This window comes from Manacus candei, unplaced genomic scaffold (genome assembly GCF_025592945.1).
Source record: "Manacus candei isolate 608988 ecotype Guabito, Panama unplaced genomic scaffold, ASM2559294v1 h1tg000025l, whole genome shotgun sequence".
Lineage (NCBI taxonomy): Eukaryota > Metazoa > Chordata > Aves > Passeriformes > Pipridae > Manacus > Manacus candei.
This window is the reverse complement of record NW_026138073.1, coordinates 4,319,266-4,346,045: the sequence shown is the minus strand read 5'-3', so window position 1 is coordinate 4,346,045 and position 26,780 is coordinate 4,319,266. Positions and strand designations below refer to the sequence as shown.

General features: G+C 41.0%; 1 protein-coding gene across 19 annotated transcripts in view; it reads right to left on the bottom strand.

The window, feature by feature from the left end:
- FOXP1 (forkhead box P1) overlaps nucleotides 1–26,780 on the bottom strand; it is a 380,386-nt gene that overhangs the window by 142,523 nt on the left and 211,083 nt on the right. For all 19 annotated transcript variants that reach the window (XM_051788661.1, XM_051788668.1, XM_051788662.1 and 16 more), the window contains one exon: nucleotides 22,374–22,555. In XM_051788661.1, the coding sequence (XP_051644621.1) occupies nucleotides 22,374–22,544 (171 nt within the window). In that variant the 5' untranslated portion in view covers nucleotides 22,545–22,555. The remainder of the gene's footprint in view (nucleotides 1–22,373; nucleotides 22,556–26,780) is intronic.

Here is a 26,780-nt window from a genome sequence, read left to right as displayed (position 1 = left end):
GGGTAGCCACAGCCACTGGCCTGCAAAACTGTGCCCAATGTCTCTGGGCAGCTCATCAGAAAGCACTGTAGGTGGGCAGCCTCACAGACATGTGACTACTGTAACTCACCCATGTCCAATTTCATAGAAGGGAATTGTTCAAAAAGCTGCAATCCACTGGACCAAGGAAGGTAAAGCCCTGTGAGCCTGAGGAGACAACCTCAAACCCTCTCTCCAAGCAAAGCCTGCCATGCACAGGCTCTGACAGGAAAGCACTTTGGGGTGCATAACCACTACAGGCTTTTCCATGTCTACCAAGTCATTCTGACTCCAAAAGACAGAACTTCCTCTCCGTGAAAAGCTAGGAGAGAGTTAGATGAAAAAAATGCAGACTCCTGAGGGAATCTTGCAAAATTGAGACACAAGTCCAGGTTGGACAAGGCTATTTATACCATTTGTCAAAATTTCCTTAAGTCATTTATCCAAAACAGTCAGAAAACCATGCCAGTATCACACAGATATAAAAGGTCCTAGATGTAGGAGAATCCATAAACACTCCAAGAAAACAAGCAGTATTTTCTCCTTAAGCATTGCTGTTTTAGGCAGTAGCAAGGCAGGTCTTCAGTTATCAACACAGGGCTCTGGATCTCTCCAGTCCTCCACCCTCCGGAGGTGTCTGAAGGAATCTTATAGGCTTTACAGAAAATTGTGCTAATCTGTGTCTTAGACGAATGAAGCACTAAACAGAAGTGTCAGATTAAACACTACACATAAATCTAATAATTGTAAAAAGTTAAAAGCAAAAGCACTGTAATAAACTGCTCCCACGATTGCCTAATCTTGCATCTCTGAGCCTAAGGATGTACTTCAGTGCTAGTGCTGCCTTACCCAGTTACAGAGCGGTTCCCTTTCATGGAGAACCACAAAATCACAGACTATCCTGAGTTGGAAGGGACCCATAAGGATCACACACCTGGCCCTGCACAGTGCAGGGGATACCTAGAGGTGAGATGCTCAGCTACAGGACCACAACAGGCTCTGCGCGGCAAACGCTTGTTGAGGCTTTAACACCTTGGGCTTCCAAAGTATCACCCTGAGAAGGAGACGGGGCAGGGAACCACATCTCACTGTTGGTAACACCCTGGTGAAGGAAGGTGGCCCGAGAGGCATCTCCTCACTTTGTCACCCCATCTTGTTCAGACAAAACCCACAGAGTGCAGGGGCAGCCGGGAAGGAAAAGGACAAGCAAGGCTGGAGAGGGACGAACTAGTTCTATCAGCAATATGTGACATGCACACATATAGTTTTGAAGGGAACACTGATCTCCAGAATTTCTTAAAACTATGTTCAGACAGTTATTTTCTAGCCCAAAAGCATCCCTGGAAAAACACAGCAAAACTCTTGAGCAAAACCCATCTGCTTTGCTCATATTCCATTTCTACACAAAAGTGCGGCCTTTTAGATGTTGCCACCTGGCATCTTTCACCTTTTCATTCTTTTTTTGGTGCCCTCACTGTTAATTCTCACTTAGGATTCAATTTAAATTCCCAGAATAAAGCTGGATCCCACAGTTTGAGTTCAAGGTGCTCAGCTGAACTTCAAGGGGTTGCCAAACTAGCAAATCACCTCAGCTAGTTGCACAGCTTAATTACATTTGTCTGATAAAATGCCACCTTCTTACAGGAGACCCCAAATAACGCGCTTTCCCTGAGATATCCGGAGTCTGATTCATCTGCTTTACTCCTGTCTTGTGCTGGCTTAGCACCACTGGCAACAGCAGGAGCATTACACAGACGTGAAGCTGAAATAAATCCATGGAGAAACAAGCACACCATAAGCACACCAAAATTAATGTGCTTTTCACTGCTGTTCGTGTACAAACACACAGGGAAAAAAAAAGGAATAAAAAATTTTTCTTCTCTTCCTTGCTTTTCGCAAGTTCCTGGCTATCATTCTGAAATGTAGATATTCCCATCATGCCTCGGTGTTTTTCAGCCCCATGATGCCCTCACTTTTGATTGTATAGATGAAGTTGAAGTGCACAGGGTATTTACTGATCCAGTTATCTTGTTCTGTGACAGGCAGAATCAATCAATCAAGGGGCCAGCTTTATGCTTACGTATTCCAGGCACATCTCCGCACTTCAGGATACGAGATCACAGTGTTATCCAGCCAAATCTGATCAACAAATGCAGTTCCCCTGTGCCACAGCAATCTCAGATGAAGATGTTATTATGTGGAACTGAGCAAAGTGATAAAGACAGTACAGAAAAGGGAGGAAAAGTCCAGCTGGACCTTTCTGACAGCCTTTATATACTACAGCAGCAGCATCCCTTTTTCCGAGGCTAACAAAAATAGCACATTCCCAAGAAGCTGTTGCAAAATGCTTTCTGGCCACCCTATATCTGTTGGTACTTAATGAAAGAAACATTATGCTACACAGTTTGCTAACACGTTCTTAAATACTGGACAACAGATTACACCCCTTGCCACTGTATTTATGGAGATATTTATAACACAGAATCACACACTGTATTTTTCATCACTCTGTTGAGAACAAGCTTATCAAAACGTGAAAGGCCAAAAATATATTTTAAAATCACAGCTGGCTTAAGCAACCTTTAAGTATTTTTATTTTAAATCCCAGTTACAAAAAGATGCAGTTGAATGTGTAAATGTTGAAATCTGTTTCAAGGAGAGTTGACACGATGCTTTTATTTTGCCAACAGCTTTTCACTTTACTATTGCCCTACAGTTTTTTTTACATTATTTAATCCAAAATACCATCTTTTTGATTCTACCTTTCTTTGCATTTTAAATCTTTAATGGGAGCCTTTGGCAGTCCATGGGCACAATTATTAGATATCTGCAGAGAGAAATTGAAAAATTAATCATACTTTCCATTTTATATTTCGGTACTATACATAAAAATTATCTGGTCCTAAAGCTGCAGTCTGTGGTCTGTCGATATTTTCTCCTCAACATGGTAAATACTCTGCAAGAATCCATGTATCTCACATTCAGATCTCTCCAGCTAAACAGTTATATGGAGAATGCCGTGTTCTCTTTTCAAGTGCAAAATTTATTTCAGATCATTTTTCAATTAAAAGGCATCTGCTGGTACTTCTTCTGTTATGGACTGCCTAAAAAAATCACAGTAAAAAGTACCCTAGACTAATCATATTGATGATACTGAAGTTGTTTATTACCCTTTTATGGGCTTGGGTACTTAAATTACAGTTTTTCACAACTGTATGCAAAATGGGTAACATAATCCTTATGCAGTTTATTACAGAAACTGATATATGCATTAATCTGACCTTTGTCTAAATAGACCCTTAACTACAGGGAAAAAAAATCCAAAGGCATCTATCAGCATGTGAGCAGTATCAAAACTGCTAAATCTATTAACTTTGTTTTCCTTTCACTATTATTAAACTGGAAAGCAAAATTCAACTGGAAAATTATGCCATTTGGGTTCCCTTGTCATCATGTAATAAGTATGAGAAATATATGTGGAATAGCCAAATGGCCAATAGACAAAACACCCACTCCAAGTGACGTACTGTTTTCCATACCACTCAGACAAAATCAAAACAACAGAGCTGTTGCAAACAAAAACAAAATAACATTTCCCATAAGCATTCCAGACAGAGAAAATTTACAGGAAAAGAAAGCTGGGAAAAGACCCAGAGTGATGTGTTTGTACCTCCAGCCATAAAACCCGCTTCTGCTGAGCTGGTAAACAACAGTTTAACATTAAAAACACATAAAGGCTCACCATCGATTAATTGTCAAACTTTGGAGTTAAAGATTTACAGCAGCTGAAGGGCTGCTGGTGCTGCTGCCCTGGGCCGGGAGGGTGGATGCTCATCCCTCCTGCCCCCATGCCAGGGCAGATGCAGCCAAGGAAAATGTTTCATTCAGAAAAGAGTAGGATCCAGCACGGGCAAAAGCTCCAGTGCTACAGGAAGGAGGGGAAAGTAAACAATCAGGTTGATTGCTTCAGAGCAGTGTGTTCTGCAGAGACTTCAAAAAAAAAAAAAAAAAAAAAGAAAATCCAGCTTTTTTTTTTTTTTCCCCTCCGGAAAGTCCTTCCAACTCTCTGTGCAGCCTGGCGGAATAACAACTTTAAAAAGTGAAGATGTCGCTTTTTTATAGCTGACTCACATTTATATAACTTTGTTAATGCATCTGCTCCCTGGAAGTTACAGTATCTGTGTTCAGCTGCGATACCTGCCCATAAATCGTGGCAGCGCGGCGAATATCAACAGCTGCATTTTACTATTTCAGCCCGTCAGTTTACACTGTCTCCATCACGGCGAATTCCTGTCAGCTGCACTCTCGCTAACACAATTCCTATGTTTTGCCTGGCAGTAAATGGACGCTCCTGCCCCAGCATCATCTAAACAACTCTGTTAACATTTGCCCCCGAGCGTCTCTCTCTTTGTCCAGTCCCTGTCTTCTAACAGATGTCATCCAAGTCTAATCAAGCATAAAATGGTCATAAATATTTCTTTCTGGTAGATTTCACATTCGCATTTCATGCAGGGACATGATATTTTTCTGCTACCTCCAGGGAGTACCTAATGCAAAAACCAGTTACTTACATTCAAGGCTCATGTTCCTTTAGTAAAATGCAGCACATGTTCTCAGTTCAAAGACATAAAAAGGCGCAAGACTTTATCTTCTTTTGTTTAACTGCACCTTTTATTTTTTTTTAATACTGTGTGCCACAGCTTCCATCTAGGTATGACACTGTCCTTTGCTTAACAGGCAAACACACAACACTGAATTCTGACCCTACCAATCTCAAGCACAAACATTTTTGAATTTCATACTCCCATACCTTAACAGTTGCACGAAATATATTTGATTTTTTTCCTCAGCTATATCATTTACCAACCTATTTAAAGAATTCACAAGATTAGAAAGGCACTTCTCTATTTCGGTTCTCTTATGCAAAATTTTGCAACCTACGTCATCTTATTTCATTAAAAACAGTTAAATGATTCTAGGATACAAATTTAAGGTTCATGACTGTTTAACAGTTGATAATCACGAGATACAAGAAATTTCCAGTGCTTAAAGTTTGAAACTATTCAAGATAATTAATTCTCCTTAATGTTAAAATCATCAGAAAAATTATATTTACCCTTGGTTAAGCCTAGTAAATAATATGTCAGATCAGAAAACAAAACTAACCTTGGATTATTCACAAAGCCCTATGTCTTATTATTTTTTCCCCTTTCTGTTTGTCACAGCAGAAATATGCCATAGCTATTTAAAGTGAACCACACAACACTTAAGGATATAGATCACAACAGTGAGGCTGTTTTTTCTCCTCCTTCTCCACTGAGCCTAATATTTGATTACTGTTAGTCAAATCAAGCTTTCAGGCAAATAATCTCCATTTTTTAAGTTAATGAGATGTGGTCATGTCGACAACAGCTTGCAGAAACTTTTAATTCCAATTCCTGCAGGCTGTGCTGGCCTCTTTTACAGCAACCACGGTATGAATGAGTCAAATTTGCCAAAATGGCTTATGTAGACAAGTGCACACTTTAAAGAGGCACTAATTAAAAATACCCACTGGTATCATAATTTAAATACCATGAAAATAAACTGTAAAAGTAGCTCAGCTACAATCTTATGACTTTCCTTAGAGCTCGTTTACTTTAACTAGATGATGTTTTATTGCAGATGTATTCCTAGCTAAAAACAATTTTACGTCTTGGAGGAATTCAAGATTTTGATATAATTAAACAATTTATGTTAATATTTGTTTCACATAAGCTATTAAGCAAGCCCCCCAGAACAAGTGCTAATTGAGAAAGATGCAAAGAAGTAGAGTGCTGAAGTAAGCAGCAAATTTATACTGTTGATTTACTGCTCTATCTGCAACTTCCCCCCTCATTACAGCCCTCTTTCTCCCTCTCACTCTCTGCTATAAGGCTCCCAGCTGTACTGAATCGCATTAAAACACTTTCCTTGGATGCTATTATCTACTGCTTTCCTCAAAAAAGGAAGAAGAGGAAAAGGGAGAAGGAGAGGTGGAGCTTGGTATTATTCTCGATGCACTTCCCTGGCCACAACTTCTCCAAAATCCCTTTTGCCTTTCTGTTTTTTTGGCAAGGAATGTGAGAGGCACAGCTGTAGTGTAACAAAAGGAGATGTGAGACCAAAAATAAAATAAAAAAAAGTTGGTGCTGAGAGGGTTAAACCTATTTAAGGGGTTAAATATGCAATTACCGCTGACTAAAACCAGAGAGACATATAGATAAATAGAAGAAATGAAGTCCCCAGGTTCCATTCAGAAGCCTTCATCACATTACTACCAGACAGAAAACTCTTTAAGTACCATTTTCAGATGTTAAATCATTGTTCGTGCAGCACATATTCTCACTATTCCTGGGGGAACAATATCTGAAGACAGCGTGCTAACAAATGCAATCCAGTAAACAGGCATTTTTCCTCTTGTTGTTAGTACCTTTGTGTTCCAGCTCCCAGCTCTGTCATCCATGCCTTCTCTCTGCTTTGAAGTTAAAGTACTGAATGAGCGTTGTCATCTATTATCCAGAGTGTGCATGTAGATTATAAATAAGAAATAAAAGTGACTTTCAGTACACTGCTTTTGCATTAGCAAGTTGCCTTCTCTGTTACCTCCTCTGTCCTTCATACTTTGCTACCAACATTATATTAAAAATATGACTTAAAGTGTTTCTTATAGAACGCTATAAAATACGTACACAGCAGAGACAAAAGTTTTATTGAAACAAACAAGTCCAGCAGTTTAACCAGGTTCATGAGTTCAGCTTCAACAGACTGTTTAACCCTTATCTGCAGATGTCCTTCAGGGCCCCGGCACATTAATTGCATCCCTGGCTTCTTTTGCATGCACACTACTGAACACAGAGCTATTAATTACACTGGAGTTTATTTACAGAAAGAGCCTTTTCCACTATCGATCAATTATTTATTAATATTTTCTGGCATAACGATCTCATCACATTTTTCTTCTTAAGGCCCTGAATAAACACTTTTCACACAAGTAACAGTGCTGACCTATTTCAACTGCATCTGCTTGTACCTGGTCAGAAAACTCATCTCCATGAACATCTCATATGTTAGAGACTTTGAAACATTTCTCCCTTTGCTCACCTGAAGGAAGAGGTGAGCATAATATGCACTTTAAGGGATCAATCCCTTTAACCTTCAGGTAATCATATCACAGAATCCTAGAATGGTTTGGGTGGCAAGGGATCCTAAAGATCATTTAGTTCCAAGCCCCCTGCAGGGACACCTCCTACTTCCCTCTGCCTTCAGATGGCTTCACCTAGCACCACTGTAAGTGTCCTAATCCACAAACGTTGCCTAAGTTACGGCAGTTTAGGGAGCAAGGAGAAAGGTGTTTGAAGCCCTGAGGGGTAGTGGGCACCTGGAGAAGGTGGGCACCAAAGATGTGCATAAGATCTTTGTCCTGGCCCTGCTCCAGTGGGGAATCCCCTGGGCCACCTCGAGGCAAGGGCACAACTGACTCAGGTCTCACACACCAGCTGCCCAGATGTGCCTCTGCAAAAACCCAAACAGGTTCTGGGGAAATCCAAGCAGAGTCAAAACTGGCTGAGCCGAAAGCCAGCACTGCACAACAAGCTGGAATCACAGAATCATTTATGTTAGAAAAGACCTCCAGGAGCACCAAGTCCAGCTCTTAACCCAGCACTGCCAAGTCACAAAAGCCAGTTTTGGGAAGAGTAAGAACAAGCCTGGGAACAATACATTTCTAAATAAATAAAAAATCTTTTACACTTAATAAATTCCTCATTATTCAGCGGAACATCCATTTTAGAGGACTAAAAGCATACTCATGCACCTAGCTTCCCTTTAACTCCACATTCAGCTCAAAGCCTTAGCAGATTTGCACAATATTTATATTGTTCAAGATGATGAGAGTACAGAGACCTAAGGACCAAAGCTCCTCTGGAGAGGGATGGGATACACTGTGCAGGGACTGGCAGTGCCCTGGCTGCCACCTGCAAAACTATGGGATCAGTAAGATTTCCTGAAAGTAAAATCCCTCAGTGCAGCTCCCTGCCTCTGCAGATCGCAGCAGCTTTGGGGGTAGAAGGGAAACCCCTTGGTTTTTCTGGTTGGGCAGCAAAATTTGCAGTACATCTGCGTTCCTCAGGTAAGGAATCTGCAGGGCAGGCACACAGGAGCTCTCCTTCCCTTCATCCCTCCAGGTGTCCTGGATCTTTCTTCCTTTCATCCTTTTTGGATAAACAATAATGATATAAGGAGGTTCAAGCACAGTCCAGTGTTTTTCACTCAGACATATGGGAGCCAGTCCTTTCAAAAATGCTTTTGGTAAACTGTTCAAGTCCCCGTAAAGACCAGGGCAAACCAGTAATGATTTCCAAGGCTGTCACCTACTGCCTGTCCACAACATTGCCAAGAAAAAAAATCAGATGGAGAAAAACAAAATAGAAGAAGATGCACATATCCCTTCCTTCCTTCCACCAGGATAAGATGGAAATGTGATTGTGCTGAACACTCTTTCATTAGCAGATAGCACATCCACAGGCAGCTCCAACAGGCTGGAGAGCCCCATCCTCCATTCCCTTAGGTAAGGCAGCAGTGGACGGTGCAACCTCTGGATGCATATGGAGTATCAACAATCCCATGTGAGTGTGAAGAGCAAGCTGCTGATCACTTCTTCAGTGCCAGCCCAGGCACAGGAGCACCTCCAGCTCTGGGAAAGCACCAAGTGTATGGCCTGACCTTGTCTTAACCCTGGGGCAGCCCTTGTGTCCTTGGCATTCACTGCTGGATGCCTATTGAACATATGAGAACATGAAAGGGTACTTTTTTTCTGCTAGGGGCTAGTTTTCCATCCAGCTCCTGTCCACAGGACTGAACAAACTGAGTCTCAGCCCGGCTTCCTTACTCAGCAAGTTCATGTCTCTCCCAAGATGATGAACAGGTAAATACTCCCAGGTTTCACGAGTTCATTTAACAAGAGCTGTATCTCCCCAGCACAGGGGGATCAGCTCCTAAAGACAAGATGAGAGGAGGTGAAAAGCTGGTCTTAGGAAACATGAGATCAGGTACGAAAGGGATTCTTTGCTGTCAAAGCATAATATGTCAGCTTGTGATAAACCTGAATTGCTTCATATACCAAGGATCACTAGACATTAGCTGCTTTTTATATGGCAATATGGTGCAGAGGTTTCAGAGAGAATATTGTTTTATGTTGATCACGATAAAACTCTCTGTAGCTTTGATAAAGCCTGCATACAGGCTTTTCATTCAAACTAATGAGTGATACTGGCGGTTGGATGCCGAGGCACGCTCTTGATGCTTTCCAATGGTTCAACTCGTAACTAGGAATCAATTCAGCCTGGATAAGCAAGAGTGTTATTCATCTAAAGGGTTTTAAATGATAATCCTGTTCCCTGTGTTTTCCCCAGGTACATCTGAAAAGGTATGGTGACAAAGGGAGCACCACATGTTGGCAAAGTACATCTCTTACCAGAGGGATCTCCCGGGTTCAGCCTGCTCTGAGCGAACAGTTGGCTCACACTGTAATCAGCCATCAAACAGCTCAGGCCCTATGGGCGATTCACTTAGCACAGGCCTTTTGCTGCTCTGTTTTCCAACATCTGTTTCAATGCCTGTCATCTCCCTGCTTTAAACAAATGTACTGCAGATGTCTTGTCTTGTGGACGACAGAGACTTGGCAAAGGCAGGAGCAGAGGCCTCCAAATGACAGAGGCGCAGCTAAGGCAGTTATTGGGGGGTTCTGGATGGACTCTGTGCACTAAACACAAAATGAGATTTTACACTCACACCCCCACCCCATGTCTCCCTTTGAACCTTCTGTTTTCTCCTTCAGATTTGAAAGACTGATGAAGGACAGGGATCAGGACACAGACTGAGATGCGGCCTACTCAGAAACATGTGGTCTGAGTCTTCTCAAAAGATTTATCATTGACATATGCAATTAAATGGGAAGACACAATCATTTGCTCACCTTTTGTTCCAAGGGCAATCTGATACAAGACTGGACACAGAGGGATACAATGTGTGGTAAAGATAATGGCTTCCAAGACAAGACTGTGGCCTGAAAACAACAGCAAAGAGACTTTCTTGGGCTAAGACTGTGCTTCAGGAAGAACCAATATATGAAATGGGATACACAGGGAATAAGGACGGGTCCCTGTGAGGGCACATCCATCCTAGGATGTTCTTTTTATGCAAACCCAGTTTGAGCTTCCACTAGGAAAATCAGTTAACTGAGACCTGGAATTTTGGATTTTTGCAAGTGCTACTTTGTCCCTGTGAACACATTCTACCTATAGCTGTTTGAGGTCTGGCTGTGGTGAGCTATGTAGCCAGTAAGATTCCAACAATCTCATTTTTCCTTAGCTTGGGTACTTGGTGCAATAGCTGTGAAGAAGCTGGAACAAGCCAGGTGCTTGCTGGCTGCTCTTCCTGCTGCTCTGTCCTGCCCAGCAAAGGCAACATGGGTTTTGAACTGTTCTGAACTCCAAGTGCAGGTCAGTCCAAGACGCAAGTGATCTTTTAAAATCAAAGGAAAAACATCCACCCATTGGTAGGTCTTTGAAAGAGGGAAAACAGGACCTGTATTTTGACTGTAAAGACTCTGGCAGTATTTCAAAGGACACTGTAAGAAACAAGCTAGGAAAATACAATCTGAACAAAATTACTGTTTTTTGGTGTCTATCATGGGTCACTCTCAGATGGAATCAGACAGCAAACGTGTTGAAGAAGTCAATCTTATTTTAAGAACAACACAAGATGAATTAACAGACAACTCAGAAAATCTGTGGATGATACTACATTGGGAGAGACTGAAAAGATGGAGGAGAAAGTGCAAAAAATTGTCTGTAAAAATGGGATGCCATTCATTAGGGATAAATTATAAGATGCTACAATTCAGCTGGAATATCCAAACTTTCTAAATACAGCAAGGAAGACAACTGATTACACAGCACTTCTTAGGGGGGGAAAAGAAAGCCTAAGGATTACAGTGGATCACAAGTTGAATATGAGTCAACAGGGTCATGCTGTTGCAAAAATGCCAAGTACCACAGTCAGATACACAAACAGGAGCACTGCCTGCAAGTTATACATGGGAAATTCATTGTCTCCACTTGCTACAGCAAGACTTCAGTTGGAGGATCAAATCACTGGAGCATTGCAATTCAAGACGACTGGAGACAGTCCAGAAGACAGTGACCAGATTGACCACAGGTCTGAAAAACAGGATGGACAAGGACAGAGCTAAGACTGCTTCAGTTCTGAGAAGATGGAGGGTACAGACACGGGAACAGAATTCAGGTTAAGTCTAAGAGGAGTTCACAGCAAACCTGAGCTGGTGGGCTGCCCTGTTCTGAGTGTGGCTGCAGCCCAGCCAGGTCATCAGCCAGCACTAGAGAAGTTACTACTGCAGGCTCTCAGTGACCTTGGAAGGATCCCCAAACATGAACACGGCACGTGCTTCCCTGCCCCCAGGGAAAGGCACATATTTTTGCTCTCAGTTTATGAATCTTTGACGTACAGTCCCTATGACACAGCCTTGGAAGACCATATCTTTTATTTATTATGCCTAGCAATTGTCCTTGTAACCAATTAGGAAAAAAAGCAGGTGGTCAACAGAAACTCTGCAAAATAAAACCCCTCAGCAAAGCAAACACCGTACCTTTCAGAGCAAGAAAAAATACTGTAAACAGAGCTAATCACTGCTAAACCCTTATAATCCAGTCCTTGCCCAAGTTAAGAGACTGAAACCAAGAGTAAAACACTTCAAAAAGCATTTATCAGAGGAACTGGTGAATCATTTCTCAAGATAAAGAAGGAGTCAGAACTATTTTAAACTCCAGACACTCACTGTGTTGTGGAAAGGGGCTCAAACGCATCCTGGCAGACTGGACTAAGGGACAAGGGTCCCACACCATCCAATGGGATGGCTGTTCCAGGAACTGGGAGAATGGCTGCCATTATGGACTTTGCCTCAGCAGTCATAAGGAAGACTTGACAAAGAGAAGAGAGCCCACTTTTAGCTCCTCTATAAAACAGCTACGGTTACCAGCATTCCCTGTACCTTGTTGAGTATTATATTCAATAATATTAATAGGCTCATATTTACTGTATCTTAAAAGCTAACAATCCCATTGCCAGCACTAATTAAAAAGACAAGAAGCAGAAAAGAAGCAGTGGATTATTTCTTCAATATGGATTCACACCTAGATTTAATAAAACCTGCTTTAGTGTTATAACCTTACATTTGTTTCAAGAACACTATAAAAGATAAGTCTGCTTTTTGTTGTTTATTGACTTGGAGGGTTTTCTTTCAGATCTGTAATATAGCACTACAGCTATGGGAAGGCAAGGAAATAAGACTGTTTTCCCTGAAAAAAACAAGTGTTTCTGCTACCTGAGTACCATGTCTGGGATGGTGGCTGGGAAGAAACCGGCAGAGCTATTCAGAGAGAACAACACTCAATATATGAACAGACACAAAAATGCAGCACTGGGGAGGTTTATCTGTAACAAACCCTCCCTCTGACCTTACAGAAAGCACTTCACCTGCAGCTACAAGTGAATGCCACAGCCAGCTTTTCCGGGAGACAGACTGTATGGTTTCTTCCAGCCACAGAGCATCCCTGCCACAAACACGGAGCTCCCACACCTGCACACTCAGCACGTTGGATGCCTTCATCCACGCTGACCTGCTCTGCATGTACATGCCAAGTGCAGTGCACATTCCCAGTGGGAATTCTTTCCTGCACCACAGCACACAACCTACCAAATAAAAATACTGTGCTTAGTCTGCAACTGAGGATAAAATAATGACAGACAGAGCAGTGCCTTAAGTAGCCTCTTCATCAAAAATATTGTAGACTTTGCAACAAAATCCGGAAGAGTTGCTTTCCATACGCACTTGTCCATCCTTCCTCGAGTCTGAAGAAGAGGGATGACATAGTAAAGGAGCGATATGCAATGCAATACAATGCAGAATCATAGAATGCTTTCGGTTGGAGGGACTTTAAAGCTCATCTAGTCCAATCCCCCTGCCATGGGAAGGGACACCTTCCTCTAGAAAAGTTTACTCAGAGCCCGTCCAGCCTGGCTTTGAACATTTCCAGGGATGGGGTATCCACAGCTTCTCTGGGAAACCTGTGCCAGGGCCTCACCACCCTCAGAGTAAAGAATTTCTTCCTAATATCCACTCTAAACCTACTGCCAAGTTTGAAGTCATTCCCACGTCCTGTCACTCCAGGCCCTTGCAGAAAGTCTGTCTCCATCTTCCTTGTTAGATCCCTTCAGGTATTCAGAGGCTGTAATTAGCTCACCCCGAAGGTGCCTCTTCTCCAAGTGGAACAATCCCAATTATCTTTAGCCTTTCCTTGTAGGAGAGGTGCTCCATCCCAAAGCAAGATAAACTACAGCCAAAAGCCAGAGCTTTTCCTAGGTGAGCTCATCTTTAGATCAAGTTTCTCATTTAAAGAGAGGCCAGAAGAATTCTCCTGGAGACTGCTGAAACCGGACTGCGAAGATCTGAGCTCTCCAAATGCTTTCACATCCATGAGGAAAACTATACCCCCTCCTATTTCTAATTTTTCCTGCAAGATCCTGGGCCCCACTACTTCATAACAAGTTCCATTCTCCTTCCCTGTGCCTGTCTGACCTTTCTCCTTCAGTGAATCACTTAATTATGTGGAAATAGAAATACAAAAAGATGATGGTTTAAAAACACAAATACTCGAGCTTCATCTGTGAGAGAGCAGCCAATCCCTCCCAAGTTGTGGGTCTGCTGCTGATTAAGGATGCCAGAAGGTTCTAGGGAAGATCCACCCTCTGCCCACACAGCCCTTGGAAACAGCTAGGGACCCTACCCCTATTTCAGCAAGTATCTCACCAATTACTGGAAAAAGGAGGAAAAAAGGAAAGAATGTCAGACAGTAGTCTTACAACATTACACTAGTGTTGCAGTTCTTTCCTGGCAGAGGTTTTTCAGTATCGGTGATAATAACAAGGAAAATTTAAGGAAAACTCGATTTGAGCACGTCAACAGCAACCACATTCCTTTAGCTTGTGATCACTCTTAACTCAAACAGACAAGATCCCCCCCTCCCGCCCTCTTCCTGCACTTAATTTCCAGGTAGAGTTTGTCAAAGCCTGAAATCTCACCTGAACTTTGGAAAGTCTTTCTGGAAAAAAAAAAAAAAGGGAAAAAAAAAGACCCATACACAAATATTTGGCTAAGCGACCCATAGCAAATTGCGTAATGCCAGTTAAAAGTTGTGTTTTTTAAGTATCGGCCCCAGAGGTTTTATCTGAAATAAAATCCTGATTACTTCAGATTCTGGAGGCAAACTGTGACCTTGCTCTGCATCTCCAAATTTGAAACATTTGTGTTGTGCCCCTTGATAATGATGCCTCTTGCTAGAAAAGAAAAAAATCCTTTCAAAAACTTGCTTGTTTTATTAAATAAGGTAAGAAGGCCCCAAACATGCATATAAGAATTAGTTCAGCCTTGAAGCTTAATCAGAAGAGGTGACCCAAACTTGGGACTCCAGTGCTCTACCAAGCAAAAAGGACCCATCTCCAGGCATGCAGCCACATGCCCAGCGATGTTTCTGTCTGTAACCATCCCAGTCCTCAATCCTGGGGTCATTAAATGGGGATCAGGATTAGGTCAGCATATAGAACACAAGGAATTATATCCATTTCTTGCATCCTTCTCCTTGGTTTGCCTGGGAACACACCGTGAGAGCTGGGGGCAAAGGGGAGAACTGCATTGATGAGTTTTAAAACACATTGTCAGAGAGATTAAATAGCCCAACTCTCCCCAACCTTCACTTTACCAGCCCTACTTTCAGTAGCCAAGAAGAAAAAAAAAAAAAGAAAGAAAAACCCCTAAAAGAAAAAGAAGAAATGTGATTAAAAATAAATTGAAAAGCCTAACTTGTAATAAAGCTGGCACTTGCCCCAGGCTTCAGGGATGTTTGAGACTATACACTCCACAGACACAATCTACAGATTTTATAGGGAAAAAAAATAGAGATATTTGCACTATTTAAAACAGGTTGCAAATACAGTTTATGTTTTGGAAATGTAGGGAGCACAGCTAACAAAATACAGAATGCAGCTATGAAACAAGCAACACTGTCCTAAAAAACTGTCATTATATAATGTCACTGTTTACACTAAGCCTTCAAAAAATACCTTCTGTTAATTTTTTTTAATTAATGGGGTGCTATACAGTTAAATAAACTCACGAAGAGTCTTCGTGATTTCTGCATTTTTACTTCATATCCCAATCTTTATTTACAACATTACTGTTATAAATTACAAAGTACTGTTAATATTCTTCTCACTTGCTGGGATACCCACTGGAGCTCCATGGGAGAAGGAACATAATGCAGGAAACCACTGCATTCGATTCTGCTCTTATTTAAATATTTTAAAGTCAGACAAAACTCCACTGAAATCAAGGGCTGCAATACTGAAAACCTCTGCAATTTCACTGCTGGTCCTAAGACACTGCCAAACAATCTCCCTACATGCAGTGCGCCTCCAAATAAAGTTAAACTACTTCTAAAATATCAGCAACCCATGCAACTTCTTATTAGTGTGAAATTACTTAAGCCTTAATTCAGCAAGGTACTTAAGCACATTCCTAATTTTACAGGCATGAGACGTACCAGTGACCTTAATCAGACTAGTCACGCACTTACATTTAGGCACATGCTTAAGCATCTTGCAGTGCTAAAAGCCACAATAAGGAACAGTTCCATGTGAATTAAAGGCTGCTTTACACCTTCATAGGCATACTACCATTTTAAGTTATATATATATATATATATATATATATGTATATTTGCTAAAAATAAGTGGCTGCACCACTTATTAGACAACCCTTAAAGTACGAAGATAACTGGAGGAGGAACAGTCTCTAATAATTTTAATAACATCAATCACTTGAAATAGACTTTTAATTCATATCTGATGCTTACTGAATGCCTTGCCCAGTGTATACACGTGCTGGGTAACAGCTTTAAAGCATTCTTTTGCGGACTTTCCCTAAACAGCACTCCTGAATGTGTAACTTTATTGCTTATGAGTAAGCATAGGCAAATATAAGGGGAAGGTACACACCTACGAAAACAGCTGGGAACAAACATACCACTGCTGAATTTTCACAGGAGATGCAAGGCTAAAAAACAACCCAGCAAACATATTTCAGAAGCTCCATCTCTTCAAAGAGCCCACAGAAACCTAAACGACTGCTGCATGATCTTAATTTACCTGGAGAAGTAAAAGCAGCTATTGTAAAAATAAATAAGTAAATAAATACAGAAATAGGCATCCACAGTCTAGAGAGGACTTCTGGATTTGGATGTGCACATAATCCAGGTGGTTCCACATCTAATGACCCAGCTTCTGCATGTCCATGCTTGTACCTGCACACACAACTGCAGAGCTCTGGGTGCCAATGTCAAGGTGCTCTGAGGACTCAGGTTTATGCAGTTATTTATCAAAGACTTCAGAAGCAAAATAAAACAAAACCAAGACAAAGAGAAAACAACAATCTCAGTAAGTGCAACTAAGTAGTAGTTTCCCCTTACCCTTCAACAGTTAGAGAAAATTTAAGGCTTGTTGATGTCAATAAGTAGTTATAACAAAGACATTAGTAACAGGGAGGATAGAGAATGCTGTGTGAATGTTCTCAGCATGGTTCATTGACAAGAGATCTAAAAATTGAATTATTAAGGAAAAAAATCATTGATTCTAAAATCTAGGCAAGGTAGCCAGGCTATGTTAAAACTTATTTAATTTTTTCCAGCGCTGCTTCATTCCTAAGCTCTCAGAGCCTCAGCTTTTCCATTGAAAAGCAAAAGACATTTTACGCACAATTTTCCCTCTACTAGAAAGAGGTATATTGTGCCCTTCAGTGAACATAAAATTGATATTATCGTCTTTAGTTTATATCTCACTACTTAACCTTCAGATTAAAAGTTATTAGATTTGAATGACTAAAAAGACATCATGTCACCTTCCGTTCAATGCTGGGAGATGGCAGAACTTGGGGGAAAAGTCTGAACGATAAAAACACAAAAGTTACCAAGAGCATAAAGTTGTTTTTCACATTCTCTGATGAACCAGCACAAGCTCTACAAATGCAGTTATCTTTTCACCATGTTGTAATCTTCAATTATCAGAGTACTACAATACAAAATCAGACACAATCCAGTACCCTGCATGGAGTTTAATCTATACTTTAAAATGGCTCCTTCAATAGCAACAGCAGTTTAATAATTAGGCTTTATGTCTCTTCCGACAAAATGACTCAACACAGACGCTCCCTCAAAGTCTAACAAACAATTTTGGTCTAACCCAGTTATGTCAATATGAAACAAAGACTTTATCTTGGATCTAATTTAGCAGTTTTGCTCTACAGAGGTAAGTCCACATCATGATCAATGGGACTGTAAAACTCCTGATGCAGTTTGTAACCTTTCCTCACACGTTTTCAAAATAAGATGAAACTCACCAATGTAAAAAAAAAAAAAAAAAAAAAGGCATTACTTTCATTTATATTGTGATATATTCATATTTCTTTCTGGTCAAATCTTCTTTTTGATCTGCCCAATTAAAGCAACCTCTCAACAATACACTGAATCCCCTATTTCTTGTACATTCCCCTTGCCTTTGAACATTAACACAATCTGAAGAACCCACATGGTCCCTCTGGAGTTCACTTCCCTCAATCTAACACTTCACATCTCAACACTTCATGAAACAGCTACTGCTAAAGGGCCCAACAGTGGCATCTTCACACTGATACCACAAATACCCCAACTTCGGTCACTGACTTGGGCACAGACACCAGATTCTAGTTAAAATTTCTTTTGTCCATCAAACATTCCTTTTTATGTGAACAAAACTACATTTTTCATTTGTATACATTTACTGGAATAGAAGTAAAAAACAGGATATAATGCCATCAATTTTTTTCAAGGAAAACCCCCTTCTTTCCTCACTTTGTGGACACACGGTAAAACTTGTATTTATCTAAATTCTTCAGAAAGCTTGAAGTGACACTTCATAATTACAGTATAGTTAAGCTCGAAGACAAAGTGAAGAAAAGAAACTTCCCCACAATTCTTTATATAAACCTCCTCCTTCTTTCTCCATGTACCAGTTGCGTTTGTGTTGCTACTCCAGTTTGTCATAAACACAGTCACCTTGTAACCCCTTTTTATCAAGCAATCTATGCACTACCTAAAAGTACACTAGGCTCCATCAGACAAGCTATAGGTTTACATTACCCAAACATTCCAATTCTGCCTGCTCAGCGCAGGTTGTCAATAAATGCAAGCAATTGCAAAACAGCAGTGTGTGTTTTTTTTCCTTAAGAGAACACTGATACGAGCCTGCCAGTTCTGCAAAATAAACCCTTTGCAATCTCTGCAGCTAATCTGTCAACAAATTACTATTAAAGTCATACCTCCTCAAAGTTCAAAAGCATTCTGGATTAGGCAAAGATACTGAGTTTTATACTCATGGGGCAGTACTTGAAGTTACGGTATCAAAGTGGATCTTGCTATTGATGTGGAGAGGTTTGTATTTCTGCCACCATGCAACACAGCGCTTGGTGTCTTGCTGCTATATATCAGGATTCAACTTTGTAATCATTCTCTTTGTTCAATTCATAGTCTTGTTTCGCTGCTAATAACGTGAAGAACACTTTAATGAATAGTCCTGAGGATAAAAATAAAACGCAATAAATAATATTTATTTTATAAGCTTAAAAAAAAAAAGTAAAGAAAAAAAAAGAACTGGCTGAGGCATCAAACCTTCTATTTGAGCAGACGTCAGAAACCACTGAAGCAACTACAGCTGTGATCATGTACATTAAAAGGCAGTTTGTCCCCATGAGTCTTTATTTATTACCGCTTGGTAGGCAACACTCACCCCATCATTACATACCTTCTGCCCAAGCTTCCCTTGCCCAGCTTGACCTTCTGCTTGTGGATCACTTCAACACTCATTTTGCACCTCCCAGATGTTTCTGATGATGCCTCAGAGCCAACAGACGTTGCCAGACTGCCTGGTACCCTGTTCCCAGGTTTTCTGCCCCATCCCTTGGTTCTGTCTCTGTGGGCACCTTGGGAGGAATCTCCTGAGCCCTGCTGCTTTATCCCATGCCAAATGCCCACTCCAATCTCTTTAGGAAGTCCAAAGACCCAGGCAACCTTCACGCTGATTCGAGGCTTTATAAGCAGGTCACCAAAACTCTACCCATTCTACCTCATCCTGACAGTCATTCCCATGAGATGCCAACCTCCAGCACCTGTGGAGGGAGGAGCAGTGGGAAGGCCACCTCTCCCACTCTCAGCAGGTGCCAAAGCACTGAGGGAAAAGGTTTTCCTTCCCTTATAGTTGGGTTCTGGGGGCGGCTTCTCCTCTATGTATTTGCATTTTTACCCAATTCTTTCACAGATGTACTGTCCCTGAAGAGTCACTTGTATTGCTTTGGCTCTCTTATTTCACCATTACAAATATAAACATCAGTTGGAGCTATTTGGCTTTGTTATACATAGCAGAACTCATCCCCACATTTGCTAATCCCATCTTAACAGTACATGTTATGAAATTGCTAATGCTAAAATAATTGAGCTTCACATCACTCTGTCTCCTTGCATGGCAGAATCACCCTAACACGACATGGGAAACGTAAAACTTGTCCTGCAAGTCCTCCCTGCACTTATAACAAGAGTGATCACACCGTACACTGCTCCTGCAAACATATGAACATCTGTGGTGCTCCATATTTTTCCAAGGTAAAATATTTACAAGTTTGCAGACCCATAAAAACTTCCTCAAAAAACCTGAACCATTTCTGTTTTCCTGTCATACTAACAAAGCTATTAGTCCTTATAAATGCATAAATTTCACAAAGAATGTGACCTGAAATTCAGCACAGACGCTTTCACAAGCCACTCTATGTCCAGGTTTCACTGTTCTGCCACGCTCATCATGGGAATACACAACTAATCACAGCAGCAAAGCTCAAACTACCCACCACTGATTTTTTTTTTTTTTTCCAGACAAAACAAGTGCCAGGTGGCAAAATGAAAAGATTTGAATGAAATGCTCTTAAGAAATAGCTGTTTAATTCAGAACTCATTCATTTGTATTGAAGAAGCGTTTTGTAGAACGCATTCTGTTAAGTGACCTGAGAGCATATGTTGTATATGGAGAAACATCTAAACATTATGCTCCATGTTGTATGTGTATCTGTAAATGCTTGCATTAGCTGTCTGAAAACAAGGGGTTTTCTTCTTTTCAGCGTTTAAAAATATTTTCCAAACACCAAGATTGATATTTTTATGCTAGCTCTGATTACTCTTTTATTGTTATCAGGTTTGGGTTTGTTGGTTGTTTTATTCTTTTAATACCTGTTTTAAACTTTGCAATCAACTTGCTTCATAAAAGATAAACTCCATGGAGAAGTTAGTCATCAAAACCAATTAACAGCAGAATTCAAACACAGAACATAAAGGTCTTTTAAGAAGTTGGAGAAAAGTAAGATCCCCAACCACATTTACTGTACTGGCAGAGGATAAATAAACTCCCAAGCTAAAATCTGAGCTGAGTGAAAGCAATCCCAAGCCTGGCAATCCCAGCCACAGCTCTGCTCTCACTGGGCTGGCCGGGCACAGTTTGGGGAGGGCTGGAGGACCAGTGAAATGAGGAATGAATGGGTGCCACTCCTTAATTGACCAAATGGGCAGCTGTTGAATGACACAACCCATTACACACGAGATGACGAAGTTATCTGAGGCAGCAGGAGCCCTCTGGATGGCTACGGAGAAGCCCTGGCACAGGGTTAGTAACTGGTGGTAGGACCAGAGGTCTGAGCCATTCTGGTCCACAGTGTGCACATGCCTGCATGACCCCCCCTCCTCATTTCTCTCTGCACAAAGCAGCACTGGAAAATTCCACAGTGCTCCTATGGAAAATGCATTGTAATTAACTCATTTTGATATGAAGCCTTTTTAAGACAAGACCTTTGTGTTGAACACATTTTACTGTTCCACTCCTCTTCTACTGTCCTATATTAATCAAAGCTGTAACCCCTGTTGTCTTTGCACTACGAATCAGAATGTGCCCCTGGCAAAGAATGAGGGAAAAGTCAACAGGAATTAAGTTTCAGTGCAACTGTTTACTCAACTGTGGCCTGCAGTTATTGAAATTTTATCCGTGGTTTTGTGTGACTACTGCAGTAATGAATTCAGCATGGCTGTGATTTTCTCACTGATGGTATTCTCACTTCAAGTAAAAACCTGTAGGATGAAAATGATTGAAACAACCAAAGTCTGTGCATTTAGTATCATCCATTTTTCTGACTTGTTTAATTATGGCAGCTTTCTGTCTTAGGTTGGCAAATGGGGTGCCACGCTCCTCTCCAAGCCTTCCCTTTGCTTTGTTTTTGAGCACAGGTTTTTTCTTCTCCACAACAACCTGCTAAAAAGATCACTGTACACTTAGGGGAGTCTTAACCAGCTGCCAATTGCTTATTTAAAAGGTTTTAAGAATCCTTATTGCATTAGAGAGAGTGAGGGTTAGGCATGAGTGTATTCACCATGGTTCTGCTGCAGCCTTTGTTCCCAAACACATTAATGATACATGCCCAGCACTTTGGTGTAAAATTTCCTCGGAGGGCTTCAGAATTTTATCAGGGAAAAGAAAAAGCCAAAACGTATTAAGCAGCTAATTTACACTTGTGAACTTAGTCACTTCCCAGAAAAGACACTAATTAAAATATGAAGGCAAAATGCACAATTTGGTTGTAATTCTTCTGCGTTGACAAGCACTGACATGGGATGTATTTATTTATTTACTCTGACGTTCTGCACAGCAGATACCTCCATGGCCTTTCTCACTAATAGAAAATGTTCTGTTGATAGAGGTTGCTAGGTTATATTAAAATCTGTTACAAAACCAAAACTTAACGTTACTGAATTTTCCACCCAGTGACATATTTTGGAAACCAGTTATTTGTATACAGCAGTTCCCCCAATCACTGCCACCAGACTCAACACATTCAGGCAACAGAAGCAAGTCCTGATCTTTGGGTGTTTCCAGGGAATGACTAAAAAGCAGCCCCGGAAGAGAAGTCCAACCTTTCCCTTTACATTAAGAACTGCAATCCCCCATGGACAAAAAAATGTGCAGAATGTCACAGCCAAGTCCTGAAAGCATCCTCCGGCCTGGCAAAGGTTTGGGAGTGGGGGGGGGTTAAACGCTTCATGCTTTTTCTGTAGGTAGGAAACTTGTAATGCATCTTACAGTACCTGCTGTTGCTGAAGATGTGCTAAATCTGCAGCCCCAATTTCAACGGAAGGTGTCTCGCCGTTTGATCTCACTTCCCGCAGGCTGCACTCTAGTAAATGGTTGCCACCGCTCGCTCCATTCTGAATGGCTGAACCGTTACTTTTTGTCTCAGTCCCAGATTCTTGCATCATGACTCAAAAACCTGAAATAATTTAGGGGAGGGGAGGGGGTGAAAAAAAAAAAAAAAAAAAAAGCAGCTGTTAAAACAGTTGCTGTATATAAGGAGACATGCCCTGTTTTAAATCCTGCCAAAACTGTAAACATATGTCATTTTCCTTCATACGATTTATCTTTCATTAATGGTTCATGCTACTAGTTTGTGTTTATTTATCCATTGGTACAGCTATAATTTTAGTAAGTTAGTTCTCTTCTAAATATAGTATTATTTGCTCAACATCTTTTTTCCCTTAGAGAAAAAAAAATATTTTTGAACGAACACACAGAATCCATAATTAAATTTCTCTAGTTACATCTGGATGCTTTCCTTTGAAACAGATGAGTCACTCTTGGCAACCTATGATGGACAATATCAAAAATGTGATATACACTGTGTAGGGGCAAGGAGGTGAAGCAGAGCACTCACTATTTTGGTTCCCATTCACACCATGATACTGCCAAACTAGCACCTTTTATTATTCGAAGCAATTCAGGCTGCATCTGGGATGTGCTGGACATCATCAGTTTTCATTTGGGGAAAACTGCTACAACTGCTCACAGAATTAGTCTTACTGGCCAAATTTTTGGCTATGGATTTGGTCTGAATTTGCATGCTCTATGGCACTACAGAGAAGAGCCTTCTGTGTTATTTGGCTAAACATTATCTTAGCAGCAACAGTGCATCACAGTTAGCCCTCGAGGTCCACTGACTCTTGGTGGATGCCTGTCCCTGAGTGCTTTACAAACTCTGTGCTCATCAACAGTGGGCCACAAGCCCCACAACAAGGACAAGCACACATTTCCTTACCCCAGAACTCCTGGGATTCACACATTTTCAGGAACTAACATCAGCATTTGTGCACAAGACCCCCAAACGAAGCATGTATGCAAACTGCTACCTTGGAGATATTACGATGAGTTGTTTTGTAAGTAATTCCACCTGCAAAGCAACAAGTTCCAGGGTTTAAATGCCATTAACCTGCTCGGCTTCTCAGCACATCCCTCCCTCCCTTTGTGCTCCTCCTCTCACCCTCATCCAGGTGAGATGGGGTATAGAAAGCCAAGCTGAGTGTCCCAAGCACTTTTCCTACTCCACACTAACTCATCACGTGCACACGTAAGGCAAATGCCTCTGTACAGAACAGCTCAACTGAAAGTAAGGTGCTTTATGTTCAAGGAAGAACCTGTTTGAATTCAGTAACTACCCCAAATCAAAAGAAAGAAGGAAAAATCCCTTCCCTTCCAATATGTAAGGGAAAACACCAATCAGAAAGGGCAAGAGAAAGCAACGTGTTAGCACTCCTTGCCCACTCATGTCCGAGGAGGACAAACCACTCCTGAACCAGACCCTGCTCCAATCATGACAGGACACATTCACACCGATGGCTGCCCAAGCACATGGGCAGGAGTAGGACAGACTCAGACATTCTGATTACATTTAAATAAATTTCAGCTGGTCCATGGAAACTTCTTTCAATCTGTTTTGCTAAATCTTCGAATTATGCCAGGGGACAAAAGGGCTCAGGGGCTCATTATAAAGCTTCTGTCGACTCCCCTGTAAAACCTCCAGAGATCTAAACAAACCTACAGCTTTCCCAACACCACTAGGAAATGCTTTTGGGTTTTAACATGATCCTGCTCCAACACAGACTAAGAATGGTGTGTTTTTCATTTTCAGCACTGTAAGAAAAGCCCACAAGCATGGTAAGGTCTAAATAAGTGTTTACATCTAACAGGCAAGGCTGGATTATATACCATACACCAGGCAGCCACTGCATGGCACAGGTTGCTTCTGAAGAAGAGAGAGGAGTGAGAGTCTCCAGACAGCTCTCAAGTCACTCAAGGGTATACCATGCAATTTTTATATGCTACACTACTAAAAAGGACATACCTCTTTTAACCAGAGATAAATCAAGAAGAAAGAACTGATGTAATAATCTTCTGCTACCACCCAAATTTGGGGTCAAGTCTCAACTAAAGAAAATGGAGCATTATGTTAATTTATCTCAGTAGCAGATGAGGAGAAAGATGACTACCAGAGAAGGCTGGTTGGCAGGTTAAACCCAGGGACTCATGTCTTTGACTGTCCTGATGCACCACAAGGGTGGGTGCATGTGCCCACCTCATAGACCAAAGGAAGGACACACCAAAGAACTGGTGGAAGATGCCTCCAGCAGACCCTGTGGTGGAAAGAGATGCTAAAACCAATGTGCCAGAACAGTAAAGGAGTACATCTTATTTTCCAACACTTCTGATGCAACAAACTAGAAGCGAGAACGTGAATGAACTACCAGGGCAGTCAGAGAAAGCACCAAGCAAAGCTCTGAGGTGCTTCTGACAGCAGCAAGAAGAATGTGCACCACTGAGGAGCAGATCCATCACTGCCTGATCACAATTTGTTGGTTTGCCTTTCTGAGCAAAATATCTTCAGGACACAGAAAATAATTCACAACCAAACTGGTCAAGAAATTATTTACTGTCTCTAGAACTGCAAAAATGCTCCTGGAAAAGAAAGAAAACCAGTAGAAATTGCTACAATTTTTCCAACCTACAGGACTAAGAAAAAGATGGATTATTTATTGTATTTGGTCACAAAAAGATCATAGTTCTTGAAAACCTTTTCCATGACAAATTTCATGCCCTGTTTTTACCTTTTGAAGAACCCCAGCCACTTACCAGCTGAGCTGCACAGGGCTGGCCTCAGCCCCTCCACTGGTTGTGACCACCCTACAGAGCAGCAGCTATCAAAGAAATAAGGCTGGAAACTGAGTTTGCCAAGAGACCATGTTTGAACTTGCAAAACATTATTTTATAAGCAGAAGTGAACATTTCTGAGCAAATTTTGCTTTAAAAACACCCATTTACAAGCGGTCAACCTCCATATATAACTTCAGCTGGATGCCTGTACAAAACACAAGCCCTTTGCTAAAATGCATCTGATAGAAAACAGAAATTTCAAGGGAAAAAGAAAACTGTTTATTCCTTCACTGCAGTTAAATGTGAGTTGACATAAATAATCACAGTTTGGTTTGATCATTAAGTGTCATGTCATGAAAATCAACCTGCAAGAGCTTTCTGCAAGAATGATTATTATTTGTCTTTTTGAGCACACCTAAATGAGCTGAGGTGATCGCACACCGAGGATGGCTGAGATAATTGTCTCTTCCCAGCACAGCAGAGACAGCCTTACAGGAGCCTATTACTGAAGTTTGTCATTCAAAATTGTGAAAGAAAAAAGCAAAGCAAGGTTGACTTGATGCAACATGATTGTTCTGCGGGAACTGAACTAAAGCTCCAGGTCTGGTATCACAAACTGTGATTCTGCTCTAAATACAACCCCAAATAACCAAAATAGTGCTGGAGAAGCTGTTATGCATAACCATTTATTATAGGAAATACAGTACTCCACCAACGCTTCCATGACATGCAGGAGACCATGTTCTGACTGAAGAAATTTAATGTCAAAAGAGCACGTCCATCTCACGTGTTGTAGAAGGCAGAATAATTCTCCTATCAGTTCTGCAAAGGAAAATATAATTTTAAAGCTTAAAATATGTGGGTTCTTACCAGTGTTAAGTATCTTTCTTTTTCCTCTCTCTGTATATAAATTCTATGGTATTTCATGTTATGAGGGATACAGAAAGACTCTGAATTATTAAAGATGACACAAGATGCTTTTCCCATATGAAGGGACCAAAGCTAAGCTGCAGTGTGAACAACAGCTTGTAAAACTTTATCCTGAAATCAAGGAGCACATAATAAAAGAACTGTTCTGATATGACTTACTGTCAACTTGGTTTAAAAATTTCCAAACAGTGATCAGTTTCTTGAGTTTCCCAATTTAACCTCCACAAAACCTTTTCTAGCTTCGATGCACAGTCAAATACAAAGTCAAAGCCCTACAGCTGGGCCCATCTCCTTGGTGAATATGTTACATTCAAGGTAGCGGAGTAAAATTTCAGAGGAGAGGAACCAAGGGATGGCACTCTGTCAACAGGGGGACAACAGCTAATCATCTTCCACATGACTTGGGACAGAAGCAGAGGACACCCAATTTCTTAAGGGCGTGGACAAAATTGAGAAAACATAGGTCAGGTGTTAACTTTGTCTGAATCAAAATTATCTGAATACTCCAATGCTGATGTTTTTAGGAAAAAAAACAGAACCTAAAAAAATCCTAATTTTGAAAAGGTTCTGTGCTCATTCATTAA